General features: G+C 41.9%; 1 protein-coding gene across 3 annotated transcripts in view; it reads left to right on the top strand.

Moving 5' to 3' along the window:
• cdk18 (cyclin dependent kinase 18) overlaps positions 1–25,324 on the top strand; it is a 46,724-nt gene that overhangs the window by 12,144 nt on the left and 9,256 nt on the right. For 2 of the 3 annotated variants that reach the window (XM_063910510.1, XM_063910511.1), the window contains exons 2-10: positions 6,790–6,925; positions 13,789–13,925; positions 17,450–17,581; positions 18,084–18,140; positions 21,461–21,575; positions 22,641–22,735; positions 22,824–22,886; positions 22,969–23,092; positions 24,174–24,294. In XM_063910510.1, coding sequence (XP_063766580.1) covers positions 6,808–6,925; positions 13,789–13,925; positions 17,450–17,581; positions 18,084–18,140; positions 21,461–21,575; positions 22,641–22,735; positions 22,824–22,886; positions 22,969–23,092; positions 24,174–24,294 — 962 coding nt within the window. In that variant the 5' untranslated portion in view covers positions 6,790–6,807. Of the gene's footprint in view, positions 1–1,623; positions 6,926–13,788; positions 13,926–17,449; positions 17,582–18,083; positions 18,141–21,460; positions 21,576–22,640; positions 22,736–22,823; positions 22,887–22,968; positions 23,093–24,173; positions 24,295–25,324 lie in introns of those variants that run through there. The other variant, XM_063910509.1, reaches the window with a different exon arrangement.

Here is a 25,324-nt window from a genome sequence, read left to right on the forward strand (position 1 = left end):
ACTTCCATCAGCTGGCGCCATTTCTCAACCATCACACCTGAGGGGAGTTGTGTGTGTTCATTTAGTCAGACATGAGTAACTGGACCGCTGACATATGGCTTTTTGCTCAAACACTCTCCTCAACCCTTCAGAGGCGACTGGACTGCTTCAGTGGATTTGCTCACTGGCTATTAGCACCATATTTAGTTTCCTCCCACTGCAAAACATCTGCAAGTAAATCAGCGTGTTTACACATCCTTATCTAACCGGGTCCTTGTTGGTCTTCTACAGCATATGGTTTCTTGGTAAGTGAGAAACTCTTTCTGTCAGTACATATCTCTCGTTAGACGCTCAATACTCTGGGCAATTTCCACAGAAGCAAATTTGTGGTGAAGTGTCTCGCCCAAGGACACAACGACATGCAGTGGGGATTGAACCTGATCCGACGGCGCACAAACCCATGCATTACAGTCACCTGATCTTCCTAGGAGATAGATCTCTCCGGGACAAGGACTTTAGGCTCAGTGATATCACTGCGAAATAATGACTATTTAGTCCAATTTCCACTCAAACTAACCAGTCTTAATGGTTCCAAATTAAGTCAGTTTCAACAGATGAGTAACTTCAAATAGTGTCTCAATCTGGTCATTTTTGGCCTCCTGTCAACCATCTCATAATCCAGCCATGGGGGTCTGCTCACTGTACTTTGAAGGGTTGTCATCTAAAATATACAAGAACAAAAACAACGATATGAAACCACAAACGAAGTGAGAGGAGGACATCAGCTGAGATAGAAACAGGGATTTAAAAAGAAGAGAGACCTGGGTACTGAAGTGTGTTTGTGTCCCGCTTTGCATTAATGCTACAAAACCTTAGAAAAAGCAAAGTGTATGAAGGTGACTCCTATCGAAGCAGGGAATGTTGAGACGTGTTGGATTGTGTTTCAAACACCGGAGAACCAGAAAGGAGAAAACTAGTGAGGACAAGTTAGTGCAAAAACCCACTTCCTCTCCAGGGTGAAACACTGCAAATAGAAAGTATGTTGCATTTCCACTTGAGGCTGTCTGAACACACCTATCAAAGCGAATAACAGGCTGGGGGACTAACGTATTACATGTTAATGGGTTATGTTAGGTCAGATTACAAAAAAGGTAACTGTACACTGTTTGTACTGCACTCATCCAGAGCTGCAGGGATATTAATATTTACATTTGAAACACTTCAGTGAAGCTCTCACTTAGAGGGATGTGAGAGTGAAGTTCAAGTGAGCATGTAGTCTCACTCTTTGATGCTGCACTCTCACGGATGTGTTCTTTTACAGTTGTTTTTATTGAGATCTCTTATCGCTCGCAGTGGTGTTTCTGTCCTTTGACTTTTACCTTTACTAAGGAGGTCCATGATTTCACTTTGGTTTGTTGGCTTGTCTGTTCATCAGCAGGATTTTGGACAAAACTACTAACCTGATTCTCATTAAACTTTGTGGACGATGGTGGGGGTCTATACTCACCTCTCGATACTCATACTGCCTGTGATGCAGCACCTCTTTTCACCCTCTGTCTGAAACCAGAGCCAAGTCTGCTCTGACTGGTCAGCTAGCCGGCTCTGTTGTGATTGGTCAACCGATTACAGATGTCCCGCCCCCTTAGCCTACAATGTGTTGGAGCGCTAGCCAATAGGAGCGAGAGTGTTACATAGTTATGACACTAGTTTGGAAGTGAACAAAGGAGTCCAATGGAGGCGTTTCAGGATGTGACACAGGGATGTTAGCGTTTGCAGACCATTTACATCCACCAAAACCTACATAACACACTACAGGAAAAAGGAAAACCCCAAAAGGAGTAATAGGGCCTCTTTATAACTGATACGATAACATGTATTTGTCTAGGAGCGCTGAACAAATCATACAGCGTGACATCCGTGAGTAGATGAGTAAAGGTCAGTTTCATCCCCATCATAACAATAAACACAGTCCTCCTCTTCTTCAGAAAGATCACATCAACATTGTGACACAAAGAGGTCTTTGTTCTGCTGTTTTTCAATGGACATGCTGATTTGATTTAATGGATAACATGTCTTTTAGGACAACAGTGTCAACTACAGTTTATTTGATCTGTTTTATATGTGAGTCACCCAAATAAGACAACAGAATAATGTGACCTTAGAAAAGAAGAACCCAAGATATGTAGGATCAAAAGTGTGTCCTCTTTATAGGAAAGCATCTTCAGGCAGTAGTACCCTCACCCTTCCTGCAGTAGTATATAGCTACACACCACAACACATCGGCACTTTAGCCAGCCGTAGTGCTATTGATTTCTGTCTGCACAGTAAGCCTCTTTGCTCCTCCCTTCAATCTGCTTCATCTGATCGCTTTTTATCATACCAGTTTCATATGTAGCTTCCCATGATATTCTGCGTGACAAATAACTGATTGTCAGGATTTTCTCACATGGTATTGCTGTCAAAAAAGGAAGGAACAGACCTGCAGTAAATTACTACACAGTGTATTATTACTGCCAAGACATCCAGTGTGTTCCGGGGCACCTGTATTATCTTGATGGAAGAAATTGCACACTCAAGAGGGAAGTGTCCAAGACCAGAGGGGTCATATACCGACCAGATTGTAAAACCCCCTGAGGGTTATTTCATCGGTCTATATAAATAAACTTGATTTGATTTGATTTACTGGACTTCATGCAGCCCTAGAATTCTGAAGCTAAGGTTTTCGCTTCAGCTGCTCATTGCGCATGATTGAGTATTAATGGATTACATAATCAGGATACCATTTATTACAAATGTTGATATGCTACTCATCCATCAGTGCTGACACGAAACACATCAGAAGGTGCAGAACGACCGGGACCGTTATGCTATGTAATATAAGAGATTCGCCGAGCCGTTTCAGAAAACTGCGATCACATGCCCCACAGGAATGAATGGGAAATCCATTTGAACAGTGCTCAAAACCCCCCCAGTTTGACCCCATACATGTTCCGCATACTTTAACGTAGAGCAAAAATGACAAGTTTAAGCGGTTCTCGAGACGATGGACTTTATTAGACTAGTTGGATATTTTTTGATAGCTAGTACGGTTCTCACGTTGTCACAGTTTACGTTTTACGTTCCACATTTTTTGAATGGGAGAGCTCGTTAAGACGTAGACTGGATGACATCACGGCTAGAGGGGAGAGGAGCTGTAAAATCTTCTGAGGATATTTTCCAACTATTGCTCAGCTGGCAACACAGGGATTTTAGCCTCTGCAAACCATTTACATGCACTAAAACCTTTATAACGCACTACAGGGAAGGGGAAAACCCCCCCAAAAAAGCCTCTTTAAGTAAGAGGATGTTTTCCACCGGGGAGTCCCACGAGCTGATTGATTTCTAAAAGCTTCTCCTTCCAGAATTAGAAATCCTCCTTTTCTCTCCACTGATCTGGGGATTATTCGCTCCCACCGTCGCTTTTTGAGCTGCTTCCTTCACACGCTGTTCAATTTATGGCTGCCACCCACGCTCCTCTGGCTCTGAGGCTGTCTTTGTTCTTTTACTCCCAGGCCTTTGAGAATACCTCACACCTTTCATGTAGCTTACGCCCCGACAAACAAGAGTGCATCAATTATTTGATGCCACCGTCACAATCCCCCTTTTTCAACTTAAACCACCTGTGTTTGAGACAAAACCTGAGAGCGTTCCGTAATAAAATAGCACTTTCCATCGATTGAAGGTGCACTGGGGGTGTCTGCTTTCTTGTAATTTTGTTTTTCTGACCAATTTGTGGTGTGTGTATCCTTGAGTATGAGTGTAAATAAAGATGCTGGGCTTAGGGATCAGTCAGAGAAAGCACGCAACAAATGTTTAAGGTTATCTTTGCATTTGTGCTGAAGGGAAAGTAATCAGGCAGAATATCACACACTTATATTTGGGATTGTCGACATGTTATTTCATATATGCCAATCAGATTATTGACCTACCATTAGACCCATTGTATGTTATCATTGGAGCAATCCCTGATGGAGATTTGGGAAAGAGAAAGGCCTACACTTTTATTTACATGCCTTTATTGGTAGCAGAACATTTATTCTGTAAACTCTAAACTGGTTGCCTCCTGTCATCCTTCTGAATTTGTCCCTTTATTTTTAAATGTTTTGTCGGATGCCATGCTTGAAAATGAATCCATTGCATGTTTTGCCGAACCTTGTTGGATGTTGTTTCGATTCTGTTTTGAATTACTTGATAAAACAGCGACGTATTTTTGAAAAAAGCACAAATCCGTGTTCTTTTTTATTTTGCAATCCATGTAGTTTAAGGCTAAATATTTGCACATTTGATTCTCCTTTTTTTTAGGTCACTTGACACCCTGTGTGCATGCAGATCTCATTAAAGACTTGTGTTTTTAAAAGCATTTGCAGTATATTAGAATCCCATTACCTGACCCCGCAGTAATTTGTATGATTGCATATTGTGTGAACTGTACAAAGACGGTTGTAATGGATTGTAATCACTTCAGCAAAACACTTTATTCACAGCCCAATGTCACAAGTAACAATTTGCCCTACCTAACCATACGTTACACCCTTTTAGTGGACAGGTGTGTGTGTTATTCATCTGGTTTATGGTCCTTTTTATGCGTGTATGTGTGCTTGTTGCATGTGTGTATGGTGTGCTGTAGCAGGCATGTTGATCCGAAAACAATGCCACGATAGCTCAGACGCTGTTATAGCCTGACGGTTTATAAAGCTCTAAAAATAACAGTAGGGATTGCAGAGACTTGCTAGAATTGAACCCCCCCTCCGCACACAACCTCTCCAATAATGAGCTGAAACACCCACACACACACACACACACACGAGCACAGATCAGTGCCATTGAAGGGAACGTGGAGACCCCATGACACCGATCTCCAAGGCAAACAAGACACGGAGAAAAAGAGCAAGACCAAAAAGGCGAGCGGAGAAAAGACGTGTAACTTGTAAGGCTGCTGTTTGTGGCTGTGCAACCCACGGACAGAGAGGGTTTATTGATCAGCTGCTTTCCTGCTGTTTCCTGCCTCATTATCAGATGAGGCAGGAGACTGTCTTTGGTCAAACCGCTCATGAATATCCTTCACCGCTGCAAGCTCAGCAAGGCCGTGCACCGGGGAGTGTTTAGTTCCTTCCTCTATTGTACAAGATGTTCTGTGCAGAATGGAAATGGCATGATGGATCTAAATGTGTTGCATTCAGAAATCCTTATCCTTATTTTTGTATTCTGTGGTGATAGAGGGGTGCAGTCATGAGACCTAAAACCTGGAAATGACTCATTTGACCACTTTTGGTTCCCTCGTCTTAAATTTTAAAAAGGTGTACAGGATTTTAGTTAGAAGCCTGAAATGAGGTCTCTGCTTAATACAAGCTTATACGTTTCTATTGTTATGTTTACAGTACGTCATGCTGTAAAATATGTCAGTTAATACCCCACTGTGGCAGCGGGATGTGGTTAGGGCGCCGGCTGCTGGAGTGGTAGGACTGGCTCAGCCTGAGGCCAGACAGCTGATCATGTAATCAGGCACTGATTAAAGTCATGGTCGTAACCTGGTTCTGCGCTGTTGCAGTAGTGAGTGAGGACTGTTTCCCCTCGCCCGCAGGACGAGAGCCACTAACCGCCAGTATCATTGCGAAAGCACTGTTCCCTAATAAAGATTTCATGTTGTTTCAAAGTACCGAGTGGTCGTTCCATCATTGGGAACGTAGGTGTGAGCCCGAACGCTCACACCTACATATATCATAAAAATGGTGGTTGCTAACAAGTGACTGAATGAGAAAACTAAACGTCATCACTCTGAACATTATCTGCCAACTGGTGTTAATATATGTGGAGATTCTCCTGGTGAACAAACTGTGTTAACGGTGCCGTAGAATGGAAAACTGTGTTGACCTCGGCATAGTTGAATAAGGAGAGTTCGGTACATTGAGCTGACATACTGTGAACCTCAAACACCATTGTTTCCTCCTTCAGGTGCAAATCATGAATATGCATATCACAGCGGTAAAACGGGCGAATTAGAACAATCCCTGTGTGTGACGTCACACACAGTAGTCCAGCCCCAACATCTGCATACACCAGCTGCTGGAAACACTAACGCTAACACTCACCACTCCTTAACGCTGCTCTCCAATCTCCGACCAACCGGCTGTTCTTCAAACTCATTGGTTTCCTCCTCCGATAAAGGCTCTAACATGTGAGGTTGGATGCCAATAGCCTCCATGGTTCATCTCTCACAGTTTCACAAACATCACTTACTTCTGTGGGCTCTGAGGCAGCCATGGATTGCTCCTTGTAAACCAGCCAATCAGAGCAGAGCTCGTCATAATTATTTAAATGAGCCCCAAATAAGGCAATTCAGCTCGTTTCATTCTAGGACCAAATCATAGGGTTGTAAATGGGTCTGTAAAACCACATCTGGACATTTTTTGGATCAACCAAAGCGATATACCTTCTTTGTAGACATCAGAGCAGATAGATGCTTTCTATGGCACCTTTAAATATCATAAACGTGTGTCGGCTGCAATATATCAAAATCCAATTGGTTTTGGGTCGAGGAAGCCCTTGCGACGCTAACTTCTGGGTCTTTGGCTAATTGCACCACCCTATACATAAATACAAATACTGAGCTTTGATTTTTTTCAGTAAAGTAAATGTTCCTTTGAAACTTAAATAAGAATGCAGTTTGTTTGGGAACATAACCCTAGCCCTGCAAAGACTGCAGGTGCATGTACTGCATTGGTGTTTATTTGGATATCTTTTGTTGATTTCTTGCTTCCTCTCTTCTCTCAGAGTCTGTTCCTCAACACCATGAACAAGATGAAGAACTTTAAGAGGCGTTTCTCTCTTTCTGTTCCTCGCACTGAAACCATCGAGGAGAACGAGTTCACCGAGCAGATAAACCAGCTCAACATCCGGCACACTCAGGGTAAGAACCCCCCCACCCCCCCACCTCCATTTTCCTCACCTAATATACTCCCTCGTTGCATTTGGTTCCAGAATTAAAAGATACACTCTCCAGATTGATGTTAATGTTTTGATATTTCCGAAAATGTGAAAAGAAACTCTAATAGGACTGAATCCCATTTATCAGAAAATCTGTTATTTAAAAAAATAGAATAGTTGAGAAGCCCCTTGCTCTACAAATAAATACTAATCAACAAAAAAACAAAACATAAAATGGCTAATTATTATTATTCAAAATGACAGAACAGGCACATCCTGACCTACGGAGCCTCTGATTGGCTTACTTCAATGCCCTGACTTAACCATATAATGAAGGCGGAGGGTACTATGGGGTGTCAGGCCTTGACCACAGTAGTAAACCAAGTATAATAGCCTTGTAAGTGTTTGTTTTCCTAAAACAATTGCAGTTTGTATTCCATCTAAATCTGCGTGCAGTCGGACTCCAGGGGATTCAGAATAATGAGCAGCACCAAGCTGCGTGTATCTGCCATTTAAATTTGATCCAGATTTAATTGGTCCTTCCTTTCCACCAATTTCATGAAAATCCACCTTGGAGTTTTTTTTCTCAGTAATACTGCTGATAATAAGGCAAATAAACCAAGAAATAGATCCCAAAACATACCCTCCGATACATGCGCTGCGATCTCTATACCCCTCCGATTACTCGAGGTAATAAGCCATATGTGAATGAAGCTCATTCAAAGTCCTTAACGCTCTACTTCCTTATGTCTTCTGGTCTCTGTGCCAATGAACAGCTCATGTCTAATAATAGACCACAATCTGCATTCAGGTTTCTTAATACCAAATACAAAAGCCTTCTGTGTCTGTGGAAGACCCTCTCAGATTAACCAGGGTTTTTTTAGGCTGTGAATTGTACCACAACTGAAGCTTAGCCACGGAGGATCAGCAGGCTTCAAAGGGAAATGAGGGTTAGGGTTGGATAAGTAGGGGTAGATAATGCAGAACTAACCAAATGCATCCAGAACTAGGTTTTCAAGTGTCTCTGCTTTATGATGTATTACCGAGAAGACACTACAAAGCGATGGAATAGCAATGAGATGAGTGAACACATGTGCACCGGGACGGTTAACACTTCCATCCTACACTTTGCAATCCTGTGTGCGGCTTTGAAGTGGGAAACAAAGCTTGGATTCAAAGCAAAAAATAATTGCTAGGAGGAGAGAAGTGCATCATGTCAGATGCAAGGTCACTATAGGTTTATTAAAGAGGCCCTGTTGTGCTGTACGGGGATTTCCCTTGCCTGTTATATAGGTTTGTGTGCATGTAAATGGTCTGCAAAGGCTAAAATCCTCTCCCACACACAATTTGAACCAAATGATTCATGTTTATCGATTTCATTAATGTTCAGGTCTGTTTGTGTGTTTTATTCCCTTTTTCTGATTTGTGGATTGTTATTTACTCTTTTCTTAATGTGTTCTAGTTTTGAAGAGGCTTTGTTTATGCTTTTGGGGGTTTTCCTTTTCCTTATCCCTGTGTTCCCTCCAGATGGAGTTTCTCTCCCACAGCTCTTCCTGAAATGCCTCCATTGGACTCCTTTGTTTACTTCTTGAACTTAGTGACATCAATATGTAACACTCAAGCTTCTGTTGGCTAAGGGGCGGGACATCTCTAATCGGTTGACCAATCACAACAGAGCCGGCTAGCTAACCAGTCAGAGCAGACTTGGCTCTGGTTTCAGACAGAGGGTGAAAAGAGGTGCTGCAGCACAGGCAGTATGAGAAACAATAAAGAGCTTTCCGAACATTAAAGCATGGAGACATGTCCCAGGAGAGACACTACATACAGATATCTACCTGAAAATGAGCAGAATATGTCCTATCAGATACCTTAACACTTGAGTCAATAGAGAGCATCTACTTCCTCTGAATGTAAAGCAAGAGGCTATAGAGTTCTGTAAAGTGGGGCTGCTGATGGGCCGCCTGACAGAGAGAAAGCAGCTGGATTTGTAATTTCAACCCCCCCAGAGTACATCTGTCGGCCTCACTGTGTGCTGCTGAAGGTCAGTGAAGAGGTAACAAGACAGAGGGACAGAAATAGAAGGAGGATGATGGAGAAAGGGAGACAAACAAGGACACTCAAAGAGAGACGGATGGTGTTTACACTCCTCCTCTAAGCCTTCAGTGTTCATTTGTCTTTCTATCAACCTCTCCTCTCCGGCCCATGTGACAACGTTATGCACTATGGCTGTTAAGACATCATCGGACATTTTTGCAAAGATATTATCACAACACGCCTCGATGAAATGGCCCTGGAAAAGCAGTGGAGTGGAGTAGAAGTAGAAAAATACCTCCTCATTGTACTTAAATCCCGTATGTGAGTAAATGCCTTAATACTCTAATGGTTGCCATGAGATAAGGAAACATTGTACACATGCATTCGAATCCTATTCAATAAACAGCTCGTTGAGCGAGTTTTACTTTCCTCCATCTTATCGGATAATTAGATCCTTTCATTTCATTTCATTAAGAAAAAAAAAAAGCAAGAGCAGCTGCATCAAATTGACACACAGACAAAAAGTGAATCAGTCTCAGATCACTGAGCGCGATGAACTAATTAGCATCCCCCCGAAGGCCGCAAATACACACACTAATACCGAATTAGATGCAGCAACAAAGTGTGTGTTTGTGGGAGTGTTTGTCTTAGGGGAAGCCTGGAGTTACTGCCTAACAAACCACTTATATTTCACATTAAACCCCCCCCCCCCCCTTGTTCTCTCATTTTATATCAGAATAGAAGGTTTATTGCTTAGCTTCACTACTGGAGTCATCACAAAGCGACGCGTTTAAAACCATCTTCTGTGTTTTCTCTTTTGAATTCAGAAGCCCTCTGGCACACAGTTGCACATACAGTCACAAAGCCTTTTACAACCAAGCACATGAGATCTTCTTATCTTGGTTATGTTGACTGGCTGCAGTCCAAAACACACTGCCAGTTGGTTTTCCAGGCAAAGCTCCATCTGCTGCCATTCCCATTAATCTACTCTGTCGTTTAACCTGCTGGACCACATGTTTTTTTTAGCTCAGTTAAAACTCCTCTGCAGAGTTTTATTTACTGTAAACCTGCATGACTTTCCTTTCCCTGTAAGAAGATACAACCTACAAACTAGACGTACAATCACCCTTTTAAAGCTGTTATGGTTCAAGTTTTTATCAAACAGAGGCTTAACTACACACTGAGCAGTTAAACATTGGCATGCATTTGGAGTCTTGCCAATTCAAAATCCAATCCTCATCGTCCATTTTGATCTGTTTTTAGATCACAAACTGTGATTGAACCTGTTAGCCAGCTGATGTTAGCATTCAGCTAACTAGCTCTTGACTCGTCTCTCGGTTCAGAAATGAGTCCTAATAACTGAAAGTCAATGGTTTTTTGACATTGAATTTGGTTAGACAACTGACATCAGGTCTGTGGTGAGCACAAGCATTCAACATTTTCCCACTTTTAGACACTTTTAAACATCCTCACGCCGAACATTAGCCGCTTTTAGCTTAGCGGTGGTGACGGTCAGCCATGTAACCATTATGTAGTTGGTTTATTGGATTACGTTTACTCCTTACTTCTACCGATTGCATTGCAAAGGATCACACAGAAAGTGGTGTTAATATGTGGAGATTATCCTCCTGAAGAGAAACTTGTGTTGGCCAAAACACTAATTTGGGGAAATCCCTTTGATTGTTGTCCAGGGAACCTATGCGATGCTAACATCCGGGTACAAAGTACGTCACCACTGCACCACGCTTTAACATGGCAGTAGGCTCCTAGCATTTTTCAATCGAGGTTTGTTGCATGGTTTTTAAAGTGTGTGCAATGGGGTAAATTCTGCCAGTATCTCTGCCTCTGTTTCCTCTTCGCTGTAACCACGGTTTTGGAAACAAATGCAATGGAAACGCTACAAAAGCATCATGTAGCTCAGCATATGGGATTGTGTTTTTCCCTTAGATGTCAAGCAGGCGTCCATCCATATCTCAGCCATCAGGCTCTGCGTGTGTGAATCAGTGTGTGTGCTCAGATCCTCGTCGCCTGTATTGACCCTAATTAGCCACGGGAGATCAAAGGAGCGCTGTAGCTGTGATATTCAAATGACTAGAAAACAGGTTGTTATTGCATCCTGCAGCCCATTTAAGCTGTCAATCAATCTGACTCAGAGTGGCCCGCAGGAAGCCTCTCTGCAGCGCTGTTACACACACACCTGTTCAACTCATCCAGGCATTAATAAACCTGGTAGAATAGAAAGCACTGTACAACTTCCCTCGTTGATTACTGAATGTAGGACAGCTTTTTTACTATAAGTGTTCTGATTTTGTTTAAAAATGAAAATGACGTATATCTTATTTATTTGCGTCCATTCCCAGAACAGAAATCTGATTTAATTAGAATAAAATGATATAAAACACTAATATAATAACTCAGAATTATTGGTGATTTGTTGGCATCATGGAGTCAAACATTTTTATTTTTACAGAGGGAATTTTCCCTTTTCCAGAAAAAAAAAATCTAATTTCGGCTTTAATTAAATGTCGTTAAGGCTACGAATTATTTTAAAAATACGTAGAAAAAAATCCCTCTGATTTTATCTCTAAAAAAATGCTTAGAATTTTTGTCTGAATCATTTAGAGGTTAGAGTTTTGACATTGTGGCATAGACCTCCATGTATTGACATTTAGATAGGAAGGGATATCCCCTTGAGATCTAATTTTTTTGAGGGGGTCATAAAACATAAATACACAAGTGATAAACCACACACATAACACACACTACAGATACACACATACACACAGCTCGCTCAACCTCCTCTCCAGCCCTCCACAGAAAACAAAGACCAGATACTGAAGTCTGAATGAAAGTCGGTCTGCTCAAACTAAAAGCATACAGAGGCATTGTGTTGCAGATATAGATCAGGCTTCTAACTAAAGACATGTTAAACAAAAACGTTGACTTTGACGTTCTGTTACATTTTTATGCTTTATTTAAAATATGCAAAGGATGCAAAAACAAAGGAGACGACAGGACAATGTGTCAGGATCTCTTTTTGCCACCTGAGAGCCACCGTGTCCTCTATGTCTCCCTGCTCTATCCTTCTATTGTAATTAATTCACCAGCAGCTTGTTATACGAGTGTGTGTGTGTGTGTGTGTGTGTGTGTGTGTGTGTGTGTGTGTGTGTGTGTGTGTGTGTGTGTGTGTGTGTGTGTGTGTGTGTGTGTGTGTGTGTGTGTGTGTGTGTGTGTGCGTGCGTGCGTGCGTGCGTGCGTGCGTGCGTGCGTGCGTGCGTGCGTGCGTGCGTGTGGTGTTTGTTGGACAAAGTTGAATTGACTATAGGAGAAGTCATTTTTTATGCAGCTTATATTAATGTTTTTGTGTTTACATAAAGGTGTGTGTGTGTGTGTGTGTGTGTGTGTGTGTGTGTGTGTGTGTGTGTGTGTGTGTGTGTGTGAGACTTCCTCATTAACACCGCCGAGACTTGCTTCCTTTGACTATCCCCATGGAAACAAGGATTTAGAGCTCTTCGTTTTTTGTTTTTTTTTAAACCGCTGTAGGGGAAAAGTTGTACTGCAGACATTCACACACACCTGGAGGCTGCAGATAAAAATGAACACACTTCAAACACCACACTTCCTGTACCTGTGCCAACACACGCACAGGAGATCAAACTGCAGCGTTTAAAAGAAGCATCAAACACACGTCACGTGACATGGTGTGTGTTGAGAGTCCATTCTTCCCACACACGGCTCTTCACAGTTTAATTGTCTGACACGTTCTACGCTTCAGCTGCCTGAACTTTAATCTCCTGGTGGTTTAGAATCACCCTCTTCTCTGAAATGGTGAAGCTTATAGTCCACTTCAGCAATCAATACTCTCATACAGTGTAGACGCAGCTAACCAGCCACAGTCCTCCCAGTCTCCCAGTCTCCATGTGGTTTCAATGTAGATGTTTGCATGGGGCATCTATTCAAAATAGAACCAGATTCATCGAAATGAAAGAGGACAAATTCTGCTCATTTTCATATCAGTATTTAGCTCCTCTCCTGGGACATGTCTCCATGCTTTAATGTTCAGAAAGCTCTTTATGTTTCTCATACTGCCTGTGCTGCAGCCCCTCTTTTCACCCTCTGTCTGAAACCAGAGCCCAGTCTGCTCTGTAATGATTGCTCGACCGCTTAGAGATGCCTTCTTAACCTATCACATACAATTTGTTGGAGCGCTAGCCAATAGAAGCGCAAGTGTTAGATAGCGATGTCCTCATATTCCTGAAGTAAACATAGGAGTGTTTGGGAGAGAAACTCCCTCTGGAGGGAACACAGGGATTTAAGCCTTCCCAGACCATTTACATGCACTAAAACCTATCTAACCTAAAGCGTTATGTCTTGGCTTCTTTTTATTTCATTTGTATTCCACATATGGAAAGGAATCAAACAGGCTCTGTGTTTTGTTCATCTCAAAGGACGCCCACATGAAAGTGTAATCCTCCTCTTTAAACTGCTTCATGTTTTCTTCCTTTACAAGTGAAAGTAGCACAGAATAAAACACAACCAGTCTTTAGTGTGGGTATACAGTATATGTACAGTAAAGTATATGTAGTAAAACTGTATGTAAACATCTACAAGCTGTGATCGAATGTGTTTTGTGGCTAACCCCTTAACGAAGATCTATACATCTTGCTTGTATTCAAGGTCTTTTAGAAAACAGTGAAACCTTCTACCCACCAGAGAGCACTGACAGATATTGAAGGTTGATAAGAGCCTGAAATCAAACCAGTGATGTCACCACTCTGCAAATGTTGACTGGATGTGTCTCTCCTCTGTCAGGCCTCACTCAGGACAGGCTGTGTCCCCCGTCTCATGACGCCAGTCCTTCGAGTCCTGAACCAACAACACCCGGAGCTGAGTCTCCGTCACACCTCCACTTCCACAGCAAGGCCCAGCAGAGACGTTTCTCCATGGAGGTGAGCAGCATCTGCAGGAGGACACAGGGCTTGGGGAGTCACGGATTACATGTGACAGGATTACGTGATCAGGATACCAAAGAGAGGAGCTGTATTCCCCTTAAAGTTACCCTAAAAAATATGTAATTGGATAATATATTAAATGCAGATACACACGTCCAGTTCATCATCGTAGCCTGTATTTCAAAGAATGCTTTCACTAGAGGGATGTTTCCCCATCTCCTCTTTGGATTAAACTCAAACGAGCATTTGTTTGTCTCAATATGCTTAAAAATATAGAGCAGAAGATACCGTTTTTTTCTTGTCACGGGAAAACTAGTCTTAAAAAACCATATGTAGTTTTCCAGTTCATCATCGAGGTGTCTAGTTCAAAGAATCCTTTCCTTGGGTGGAGATTTCTACTACTGTATGTATTTTGGGGGGTTTTCCCTTCCCTTCTAGTGTTTTATGTAGTGCTCCAACACATTGTACGTGATAGACTAAGGGACGGGACATCTCTAAGCAGTTGACCCACCACGACAGAGCTGGCCAGCTAACCAATCAGAGCAGACTGGGCTCTGGTTTCAGGACAGAGGGTGGAAGAGGGGCTGCAGCACAGGCAGTCTGAGAAACATAAAGAGCTTTTGAACATTAAAGCATGGAGACATGTCCCGGAAGAGAACCTGAAGATGAGCATGATAGTTCCCCTTTAAAGACACCCCTCCCAACCTGGGTGACGGTGAGGGGTTAATGGGGCTAAATGTTCTCTTTGGTTTCAGGTCATGCTTTAGTCATATGGTTTTCAACAGTAAGGTGTTTGTGTTGCGGATTGGGCACCGATAGAAACTGTCAAGGTTCACGTCCACGTTGAAAGCACTGAAAAGGAGTCTGACATGGATGTATATAATGGAGTATATTATCCGTCTTCCCCCAGACTCATTTCTTCATCTCCACCCCCGCCAGCTCAATGATATGAGTCATCTCAGATGGGTTTATGCCTCCCCAGAGTACCAGACTTTTTATTGGAAATGCGAGAGAGTTCACAGTTCCACCTTTTCAGAAATAGTCCCCGTGGAGCGAGTGTGATTCACTTCGAGTCTGTCTCCAACATCTCAAGTGAAGCCACGCCAGAGGAAAGTGAATGCTTAGGAAGGTTCTTCGAAGACGGAAATAACTTTGTGACAATAAGACGGCTGAACGCCAGGGTTGGGAGGGTTAACATGTCTAGTTACCTGCCTTTCATGAAGCAGATTCAGGCTAAAAACCAACACTGAAACACAGGAGCTCATACTACAGTTTACTGAAGCAGGAAGAGATCTGAGCTGACAGGAAATGCTCCGTTTCAGTTTAACACACACAGTTAATCTCACACACACTATTTTATGAACATATAGGTTCACCTGCTGAATTACAAACAGAACAAATGAACCAAAGAGAGAGAAAACCATGAAGCAGATTCAGGCAGTAGGAGTATAGATTCACTCTGAAAGTATGAGAGAACAGAACAGCTGACAGAGGAGAGAGAACACCTGATCCACTCAGGATGAGGAAGAAGTCAGACTCTTAAAAAAAAGTGAGATTTTTGAATAAGTCAGAAGTCAGAAAAACATTTTATATATTCGACATAATACGTTTTTAGGGAAAAGTGTACATTTTGAAGAAAAGTGACAATATATCTGAGACCAAAAGTCAGATCTTTTAAAAGAAAATCAGATCTCATGAAGCAGATTCAGGCAGTAGGCGTATGGATTCACACTTACAGTATTTATCCTACAGAACAGAACAGCTGACAGAGGAGAGGGAACATCTGATCCTTTACAACGAACACTATATACTCATTTAGTATTTGAGTCACATTGTAATCCTGAGGTAATCCCAAATGTTTATAAAAATAACAGTCATCTGAACACAGATTACTTTTCTGTATCCTGTATCCTGATAACATAGTCCCGTTACATGCAATCCAATACTCCTTTAACCTGGATATCTTCATCTGGATAGGCACAGGAAAGTGCTTTACAGGTGGCCACTAATGATACTCCATGAAGAGGGCCAAATGAATGGTTGCTAGGATGTGAAAAATCCATCGATCTGCTAAATAACAACCACAAAAACTATAGCATCTTGATGATTCACCAGGAGGACCTTTCCACAGTTCACCCACTTATCTTCCTGGAACGAGACCCAGAGAACTTACAGTGATCAGGCCCCGACCTATTACTGTCGTGCCCTTAATTAACGAATGACTGTAACATCTAAAGGCCGTGTTGCACTACACTTGGTTCATTGTTTAGCCTCTTCTCAGGAATCCGACATGTAGAGCTCAGCTAAGCTCCATCACCTTCAGCCTGAGGTCGGACCAATCAAAAGTAATAGCCCACATTTGATGGATGAACACGGGAGAATGTCAAAGCCCTTTATTGATCATTTCTAAAACAAATCACAAAGCAGCATGTCCGCAGAGCTGTAACAGCGTCAGTGTGGTTGCAGACATAAAAGGAAAGAAAATAGACCTGTGAAGTACAACACGAGCTGTTCCCCTATCGATCAAAATAGAAACATATTTCTGTGGCCTGTGAGAGGTAGGACTGGAAAACGACTGAAACTCCTCCTGCGGTGTGCATTAAAGATGTAATTGCCTGTACTTATGCGCATATATTAAGTAAAGTCAAGTATTTTTCTTTTCCTGCATTCAACAATTCCCCTGCTTTCGTCTTTTTTGGGGGATATGTAAGAAGCAGAGGGATCTTGATCAGCCTGAAGGGAGTGCTTTTCCTCATAATGACCGCCTCGCTGCACATTACCCCGCTTATTACTCGGCCACATACTTCACAAACTAACGACTCGACTCCCAATATTCATTTAAATGATTTTATTGACTTAAAAAATGATCGTATTTCTTCCGCTAGTGTTTACTTCCTGTCCGTCTTCCTCTGGTGATCTATCTGACGTCCAGCGCTCCGTCTTTTAACCTCTTTCCACTGATCCTCCTTAGCAACGGTCATTATAGTGCTCATCAACAGTCTGTGCTACTGTATTAATGACCTGTCACCTGTTCTGAATCGACCAATCAGAATTGAGCATTCGTGTAAGGCGTGTAATAAAATGTATTAAAGGTGAATGACGCTGTTATCTATAACTTAAACACATTTCATAAAGTAGGACATCTTTATGAGTGGGAATGTGGGTCTTTATTTAAATGATTTATTATAGTATTTTAAATTCACATTACCTCTTTGTCTATTAGATTGTCTATTTTGTCATTTTACACTGTCATTCATATGTGTTGATCTGTACTAAGTGCAAAGCCCCCTGAGACAAATGTGTTTTCTGATATATAAATGAAACTTTTAAAATCAAATAGATCAAATCTAATAAGAAATACATTTAATTCGATTTTTAAAGGTCAGCAAACTTACTTATGACAGCACTTGGCCATATATGGGGTTTAATTGCCACTTTCAGGATAATGCGTGAGTGAAATGAATGTGTTTACTGCTGATTCATTGTCTTAAAATGAACTCCGCACCCTTTAATGTCTGCAGGACGTCAGTAAGCGCATGTCTCTGCCGATGGACATCCGCCTGCCTCCAGAGTTCCTGAAGAAGCTGCAGCTGGAGAGCGAGAACTCCCCGCTCTGCAAACCTCTCAGTCGCATGTCCCGGCGTGCTTCCCTGGTTAGTACATTACTGCAGAATTATCTGTATCATATAGACCTTATAGCCTGCCTATGAAGTGTTGAAATCTCAGTGCTTCTATTCCATTTCATATCGACTGCTGTTATCTAATCTCATTACCTGTACATCCCATATAAGCCACTGTGTTGGCTCTGTTTATGTTACCACCCATTCGACAGATTACCCTGGAGCCAGTGGAAGTCCCGGCTCATATTACAGAGCTTATTTCCTCCTCTCAGCAAATTACCACTGGTCTTATCTCTTATCCTTCCTGTTGTTATTTCGGTCCTTTTGTATTCATACTATAATGAGTCCATTCTTTTTCTCTGATGATTCCCCCAGTTCTTCATTAGTGTAATAGGCTGTTGTGTTCGGTCTGGAGTTAAAAAGAAGGATTTGACCCTAATGAACACGAGAAAACATGAGCTAATGAGTTCAAAATGGTCTTTTAAATGGTCCAATGGGAAACACGATTAATCTACCTTTTCTTTTTCTCTACCAGTCCGACATAGGCTTCGGGAAACTGGAGACGTACGTGAAGCTCGGCAAACTGGGTGAGGTACGTCTCTGCCGACCTGTTACGTCCCCACTAAAGTCTAGGGGACCTGGAGACAGTAACACACAACAACCAATTAATGAGCGATTAAATGTAGACAGACAATGTTTATTTCTAATCACTAAAGAAGGAACAACAAATGTTCTTCAGGAGAGGAGGAGGAGGAGACAAGGGAGATTGTGCCAAATAAAAGAAATACATATAACAGAAACCAGGCCTATCTCTACCTCTCTTCTGAAACAAACTCAACCAAAAACCCTCACTTCCTGAACTACTAATAAGTGGACAAAGCAAAATACAGGGGTGGCAACAATCCGCTAACCTAGTGTGTCTTACATATGTTATCTACGTGATGAGATGTAAAGGGTACCCCAAACTTACCTAACTCCTCCACCTCCCACCACACACACACAGTCACAACATATAGCACAGGATACACAATTGTCACAATGCTTTAACACGCAGTCAAATTGAGGCTCTCCAGTCAGCAGCAGGCCCAGCAGTGAGACCCCCCGAGAAGGCTTCCTGGTTGTCTCCTTTATGGCTGGTCCTGGGTGCTGATTAGTCAGCTGAGGGTGAGAGGAGCCAATCAGTCATGAGTCAGAGATGCCCAGGCAGGTACTGATCAGCTGCTGATTAGCTGTAGCGAATGACAGGGAGTAGAGAAAAGAGCAGGAGGCCAGAAACAAAAGTACAGCCTGCCCGGCACGTAACACGACCACTCAAGCATTCACTTCATAACGATTTTTTCAGGCAGAGGATGTTGACCGAGGTTAAAGGGAACATCTTCAGACACAAATGCAACGTGTCTCTGGTGGGTTATCTCCACCCTGCTGACCACAGGTCTCTGCCAGTCTCCATTATACTTATCAGGTCTTCGCTGAGTCAAGGCCCCTCAGGAGACTAGAGCCTGTCAACATGTGTATAGGTTTGTTTATATGCCAACAGAGTGCAAGCTACAGTATGACCATGTGTGCATTAGTTAGAAATGGGGTTACGTTACCATTAATAGTTACATGTGAAAAATGTAACTTTAAGTCAAAGCTCTTTCTCAGAAATGTTAAAGAAAAATGTAGAATTTTGAAAATAAATCAGAATTCTGAAAAAGTCGATATTTTTGTAAATAAAAAAAATCTGAGTTTAGAAAAAAAAGTGCATTTTGAGAAAGAAATCTGAATTTTGAAAAAGTGAGAATTTTGAAAATAAGTCAGAATTCTGAAAAAGTCGATATTCAGTAAATAAGTCGAACATTAAAAAAAAAATCTGAGTTTAGAAATAAAGTTTGAAATTTGAAAAACTCAACATTTTGAAAATAAATCAGGATTTAAAAAAAAAAAAAAATCTAAATTTGGAAGAAAAGTGAGAGTTATGAAAAGAAACTCAAAAGGAAAAATATCGGGGACAAAAAGCCAGAGGTTTTATAACCAAATGAAGTGCTTTACAGGTGGGCCCTAATGATGCTCCATGAAGAGGGCAAATGAATGGTTGCCAGGATGTGAAAAATCCATCGATCTGCTAAATAACAACCACAACAACTATAGCATCTTGATGATTCACCAGGAGCACCTTTCCACAGTTCACCCACTTATCTTCCTGGAACGACATCCAGAGAACTTACAGTGATCAGGCCCCGACCTATTACTGTCGTGGAAGTGCCCTTAATTTATAGAAAAATAATTGAGAATTTTGAAAACAAGTCAGAATTCTGAAAAGGTCGATGTTCAGTAAATAAGTTGAACATAAAAAAAAAATCTGAGTTTAGAAAAAAAGTTTGAATTTTGAAAATAAACTCAAAAGGAAAAATATCGGGGACAAAAAGTCAGAGGTTTTATAACCAAATGATTTGGACCACGTAAAACAAAATGAAGATCTTATAAAGCAGATTCAGGCAGTAGGCGTATAGATTCACACACACTGTAATCCTGCCAGCAGAAATCCCCATGTACGGGAACAGTTACCTTTCTTTCCATCCTGATGACGTAATCCTGTCACATGCAATCCGTTACTCTTTAAGCTCGAGCCAACACACCTAAATCCTTCAGCATTTATCTGCCATCACTCGTTGCCTTGAGGAGTCAGGAATGATTAGTGACAGAAGCCGTCCGCCTTAGTTTCAGTCACAAGACTCTGCAGCAGATAACAGTGGTGGTGAAGGGATGGAAGAGAGATGCTTTTGTTGTCAATTATCATAACCTGAGGCTCACAAAGGCACCGTTCATCTGCAGTGGGAGACAGTGAGCTGAACATGTGGCAAATATGAACTGAATCCACTGCGGTTTTTCTCTCAATCTCCAAATGTTTTGGCTTTTTCAACTCACAAATGACCCATCATGCCTGGCTGTGGAGAGTATAGAGCGTGCGTAATTGAGTTTTCCCTTAAGGCCCCGTCCCTGATCTCCCGCTCTCGGCTCAGTAGAATTCATGGAGAGAGAAAATAAATATAAACCTAATGATTCAAATCAGGACTGTAAAAGTATTAATACTGGATTCATAATTTAGTTTAAAAAGAACTATCCACCGTCTCTTTCCCAATGTAAGTCAATGGGAAAACTCTTTCTAGGCCGGACATACGGAAGTTGTAGTACCTCCGTTTGGCCACTACAATATTTTCCGTCCAGAGCACTTCCTGGGGGCTTTCCCATACCGTCTTCCTGTTAGTGTTTACTTCCTGTCTGCCCTCTCCTGATGTATCTGACGTCCAGCCCTCTGTCTTTTAACCTCGTTCCTTCTCTTTGCGCTTTTTTGCTTCTCGTTACTCGGGACCGTTTAGCCATCGTGAATCTAACGTTTTCCCTGCTCTCCACAAATTTAAGAAGTATATATTTAAAAAGTATTCACATAGTCCCTTGATCCTCCTTAGCAACGGTCTGTTTTCCTAGCAACAGTCTGTTAGTGAGTATTAACGACCTCTGGAATGTCCAAATGAACCAATGAGAATGGAGTATTCCATTGAGCTGTGTGATAATCAGAAATAAATCAGACCCCTAAATGAATAAATATGCATTAACTGAAAAGCTTTCATTACGTTGATGTGATTTGTCGAGGCTTCTCATGGATGACAGCTGTTTAAACTAATAACCTCTTTCAGTCAGCTGGAATACATTATCTGTTTAAGGTTGATGAGCTGTGGATCATCAAATAGATTCCAATCTGTTATTTGGTAATTACATTGCTAATAATATATAAAAAGACATTTGAGTAAAAGCTTGTGTGTGTGTGTGTGTGTGTGTGTGTGTGTGTGTGTGTGTGTGTGTGTGTGTGTGTGTGTGTGTTTGTGTGTGTGTGTGTGTGTGTGTGTGTGTGTGTGTGTGTGTGTGTCACAGGGAACGTATGCCACGGTGTTCAAAGGGCGAAGCAAACTCACGGAGAACCTGGTGGCGTTAAAGGAGATTCGGCTGGAGCACGAGGAGGGAGCGCCATGCACGGCTATCAGAGAGGGTACACACACACACACACACACACACACACACACACACACACTATGATTTATCTTTCCGGTCCAGGGGTGCTGACCTCAGGCGGATAATAATTCTATTTTAGTCTCAAGGAAGTGACAGGAGCACATTTTAATCTGCCACTTTCACTTAAATGGAGCTTGATTATTGCCCTGGCTCAGGAGGCAGCCGGGTTATTAATGCGTGGTTGATTCTTTATCTGGATTAAAAGTAAATAAGTGATGCACAACCAATGCATTAGAGTGTATACATTTGACAATGTTTAACTGAGTGTTGCCTCTGTTATCACTTATCATTCCCCACCTTCTAGAGATGAATTCATTCTGATATTCATCACCTCAAACCTCTGTGTTTCAAATCCATACTGCATCCTCAAAACTGTCAGTATTTAAACTGATCTTGAGTCTGCTGTGTGACACTTTTACCCACAATGCAATGCACAAATGGAAAACTACAGCAATCATGCGAAGTGATTGTGGATGTTGGTAAATAAACTCCACAAGCCCCTCAGAATACAACTTCTGTATTTTTGGAAACAAGTCACGGTAACGGTTTAAAACGGGGTCTCTTCAAAAGTAACTAAATAGGACAGTTACACTTCGTTGTACCCTTTAATACTTATCCTACTGGTCAATCTCTAGATATGCATAATATAAAAGATTGATCTCACGTTTGTCTCCCAATTTCTTTTCCTTTCTTCTTTCCAAATTTCTGACTTTTTGTTTTTTACAATTTCTGATTTTTTTTCTAAATTTCGACTTTTAAAAATGTCCCACTATTTTCTCATTGTTCTAACTCCTTACTAGTATAGTGTTTGGGACTATTCGCTAAGGTATAAGTGAAACAGGGGGGTCTTCAGTTTGCGACAGAGGACACGTAGACTCTCCACTGTCCTGATTTCAGTGGGAAGCTCCTTCCACCATTTAGGAGCCAGGATAGCGAACAGGCCTGTCTTTGTCGGGGGGGGAACCTGGTTCCACTGGAAGGGAGTAGGCTAACGGTGCCAGGAGGAAACAGCAGTATTAATCTCTCCTCCTTCTGTCCACAGTGTCTCTCCTGAAGAACCTGAAACACGCCAACATCGTCACGCTGCACGACATCATCCACACCGAGCGCTGCCTCACGCTGGTGTTTGAGTATCTTGTGAGTACACGTCGGCGGCTCAGCATGCAGGTGTTCAGAACACAAGTGGATTATGGGTAGATTTGAGTGTGCCTGTTGTGTCTTCCAGGACAGTGACCTTAAACAGTACCTGGACAACTGCGGGAATCTCATGAGCATGCATAACGTCAAGGTGAGCAGCAAGCACAGAAATATGAACCTGAAAACTAGCGTCTGTCCTCTTTGATCCTCATAATGTGACATTTCTCGTACAGATCTTCATGTTCCAGCTGATGCGTGGTCTGTCCTACTGTCACAAGAGGAAAATCCTCCACAGAGACCTGAAGCCTCAGAACCTGCTCATCAACGACAAGGGCGAGCTCAAACTGGCCGACTTCGGTACGAGCGACATACACAAACATTAACCGGTGCAAATCTGAGACACATTTACAATAAGACAGCATGATTCCTGACACGATTGATTTTCATATATATTTTTCTTGTCACTCTGCAATCTTTTGGTCCCGACTCCTTTAGCACCCTTACTTGCTGTAACCTAGCAACTGTGCCCCTCTCTCTCTCTGAGTTTCTCCATTTTGTGCTGGATGTGGGTAGATAAAGCCACCAGGACTCCCTGACTTTCGTTCAATAGTTTAAACACAGCATATGACCAGACAGAGGCTTTATTGTCACATGCACAACAGCTACAGCGTCGTTGTCTGCAATAGAAACGTATAATATAAAAAGTCCCAGGATCCTCAGACACACAAAGACAAGTCACACAATAAACTTAATTCATAAAAATAAAAGAGATAAGATGGTGCAAGTCACAAAATAATGCAATTTAAATGCAGGAATAAGTAAACTATGACTTGACAGTAAGCGGGAATTTCAATGTAAAAATGATATGAATATTATGAATATAGTAATGAACATATTTACTAAAATGCCCAACGTTTTAAACTACAGTACAAAGAATGTCACAGATCTACTATAGTAGTCGGTTGGCCTATGGGGAGGGGATAAGAGCATAAAAGCCTCTGGCGACAAATGGTTTTGGGCGTGTCTGACGGTGGCTGTACAACAGAGAGGTACCTGTAACATTTTCTGAGAGCTCTATATATAAATGTTTATTTATTTATTATATTTTTCTGTAAATAATTTTGCTGTAAATAGATTGTATTTATTCTATTTTAATTTAATCATATTTAATTTATTTTATTATATTTTGCTGTAAATAAAAGCATGTATATGTTTTGCGACTTTAGCCATCTTATACATTTTCTTAGTTATTGCATCCACAATTTCTGTAACACAGAAGAAAGTGTGATATGACTTCCAGAAGAAAGGCATCAACTTCCTGGCCTCTAGCCGAAAGCAGTTACTTGCAAAGATAGATGCTTACCTGAGGACCGAACGTACCTGTCTTCATTACGATGTTGTAGTGGATAGAAACCCTGAGCCTGTTGGTGTTTTCCAGGTCTGGCGAGGGCCCAGTCCGTTCCCACTAAGACTTACTCCAATGAGGTGGTAACACTATGGTACCGCCCCCCTGACGTACTGCTGGGCTCTACAGAATACTCAACACCCATCGACATGTGGTGAGCAGCACGATGTTGATATGTTAGAAATTATAGGATGGATGGATGGATGGATGGATGGATGGATGGATGGATGGATGGATGGATGCATGGATGGATGGATGGATGGATTGAACTTTAAATGGAAGGATGGATGGATGGATGGATGGATGATGGATGGATGGATGGATGGACGGACGGACGGACGGACGGACGGATGGATGGATGGATGGATGGATGGATGGATGGATGGATGGATGGATGGATGGATGGATGGAAGGATGGATGGATGGATGGATGGATGGATGGAAGGATGGATGGATGGATGGATGGATGGATGGAAGGATGGATGGATGGATGGATGGATTGAACTTTAAATGGAAGGATGGATGGATAGATGGATGGATGGATTGAACTTCAAATGGAGGGATGGATGGATGGATGGATGGATGATGGATGGATGGATGGATGGATGGATGGATGGATGGACGGATGGATGGATGGACGGATTAAACTTTAAATGGAGGGATGGATGGATGGATGGATGGATGATGGATGGATGGATGGATGGATGGATGGATGGATGGACGGATGGATGGATGGACGGATGGATGGATGGAAGGAAGGATGGATGGATTGAAATTTAAATGGATGGATGGAAATTTAAATGGATGGATGGATGGATGGATGGATGGATGCTTTTACTAAGGTACCATTTTTGATGTGGTGCTTTTACTTAAAAGGTGGTCATTTTACACTGTGGTATTAGTACTTTTACTCGGGTAAAGAATATGAATACCATTTCCACCACTGACTGGTAGTATTAATCCTCTCTTAGGACCCGGGAAAAACTGAGAACCAATGGGATTGCTCATTTTTTCTCTGACAGAAAACCGCCTCCAGGGTGTCAGCGCTGGTGCTGAGCATTTATCTCTCTTGGTAAATGAAATGAACATTTAATAACCGGAGGATCATACAGGATTTCTATGAATTATGCATATCTATTGAAGTCTCTCAGGTCATCAACTGAGGGATGAGTCACTATTCTTAG

The sequence above is a fragment of the Eleginops maclovinus genome, chromosome 20 (genome assembly GCF_036324505.1).
Source record: "Eleginops maclovinus isolate JMC-PN-2008 ecotype Puerto Natales chromosome 20, JC_Emac_rtc_rv5, whole genome shotgun sequence".
NCBI classification, from domain to species: Eukaryota; Metazoa; Chordata; class Actinopteri; order Perciformes; family Eleginopidae; genus Eleginops; species Eleginops maclovinus.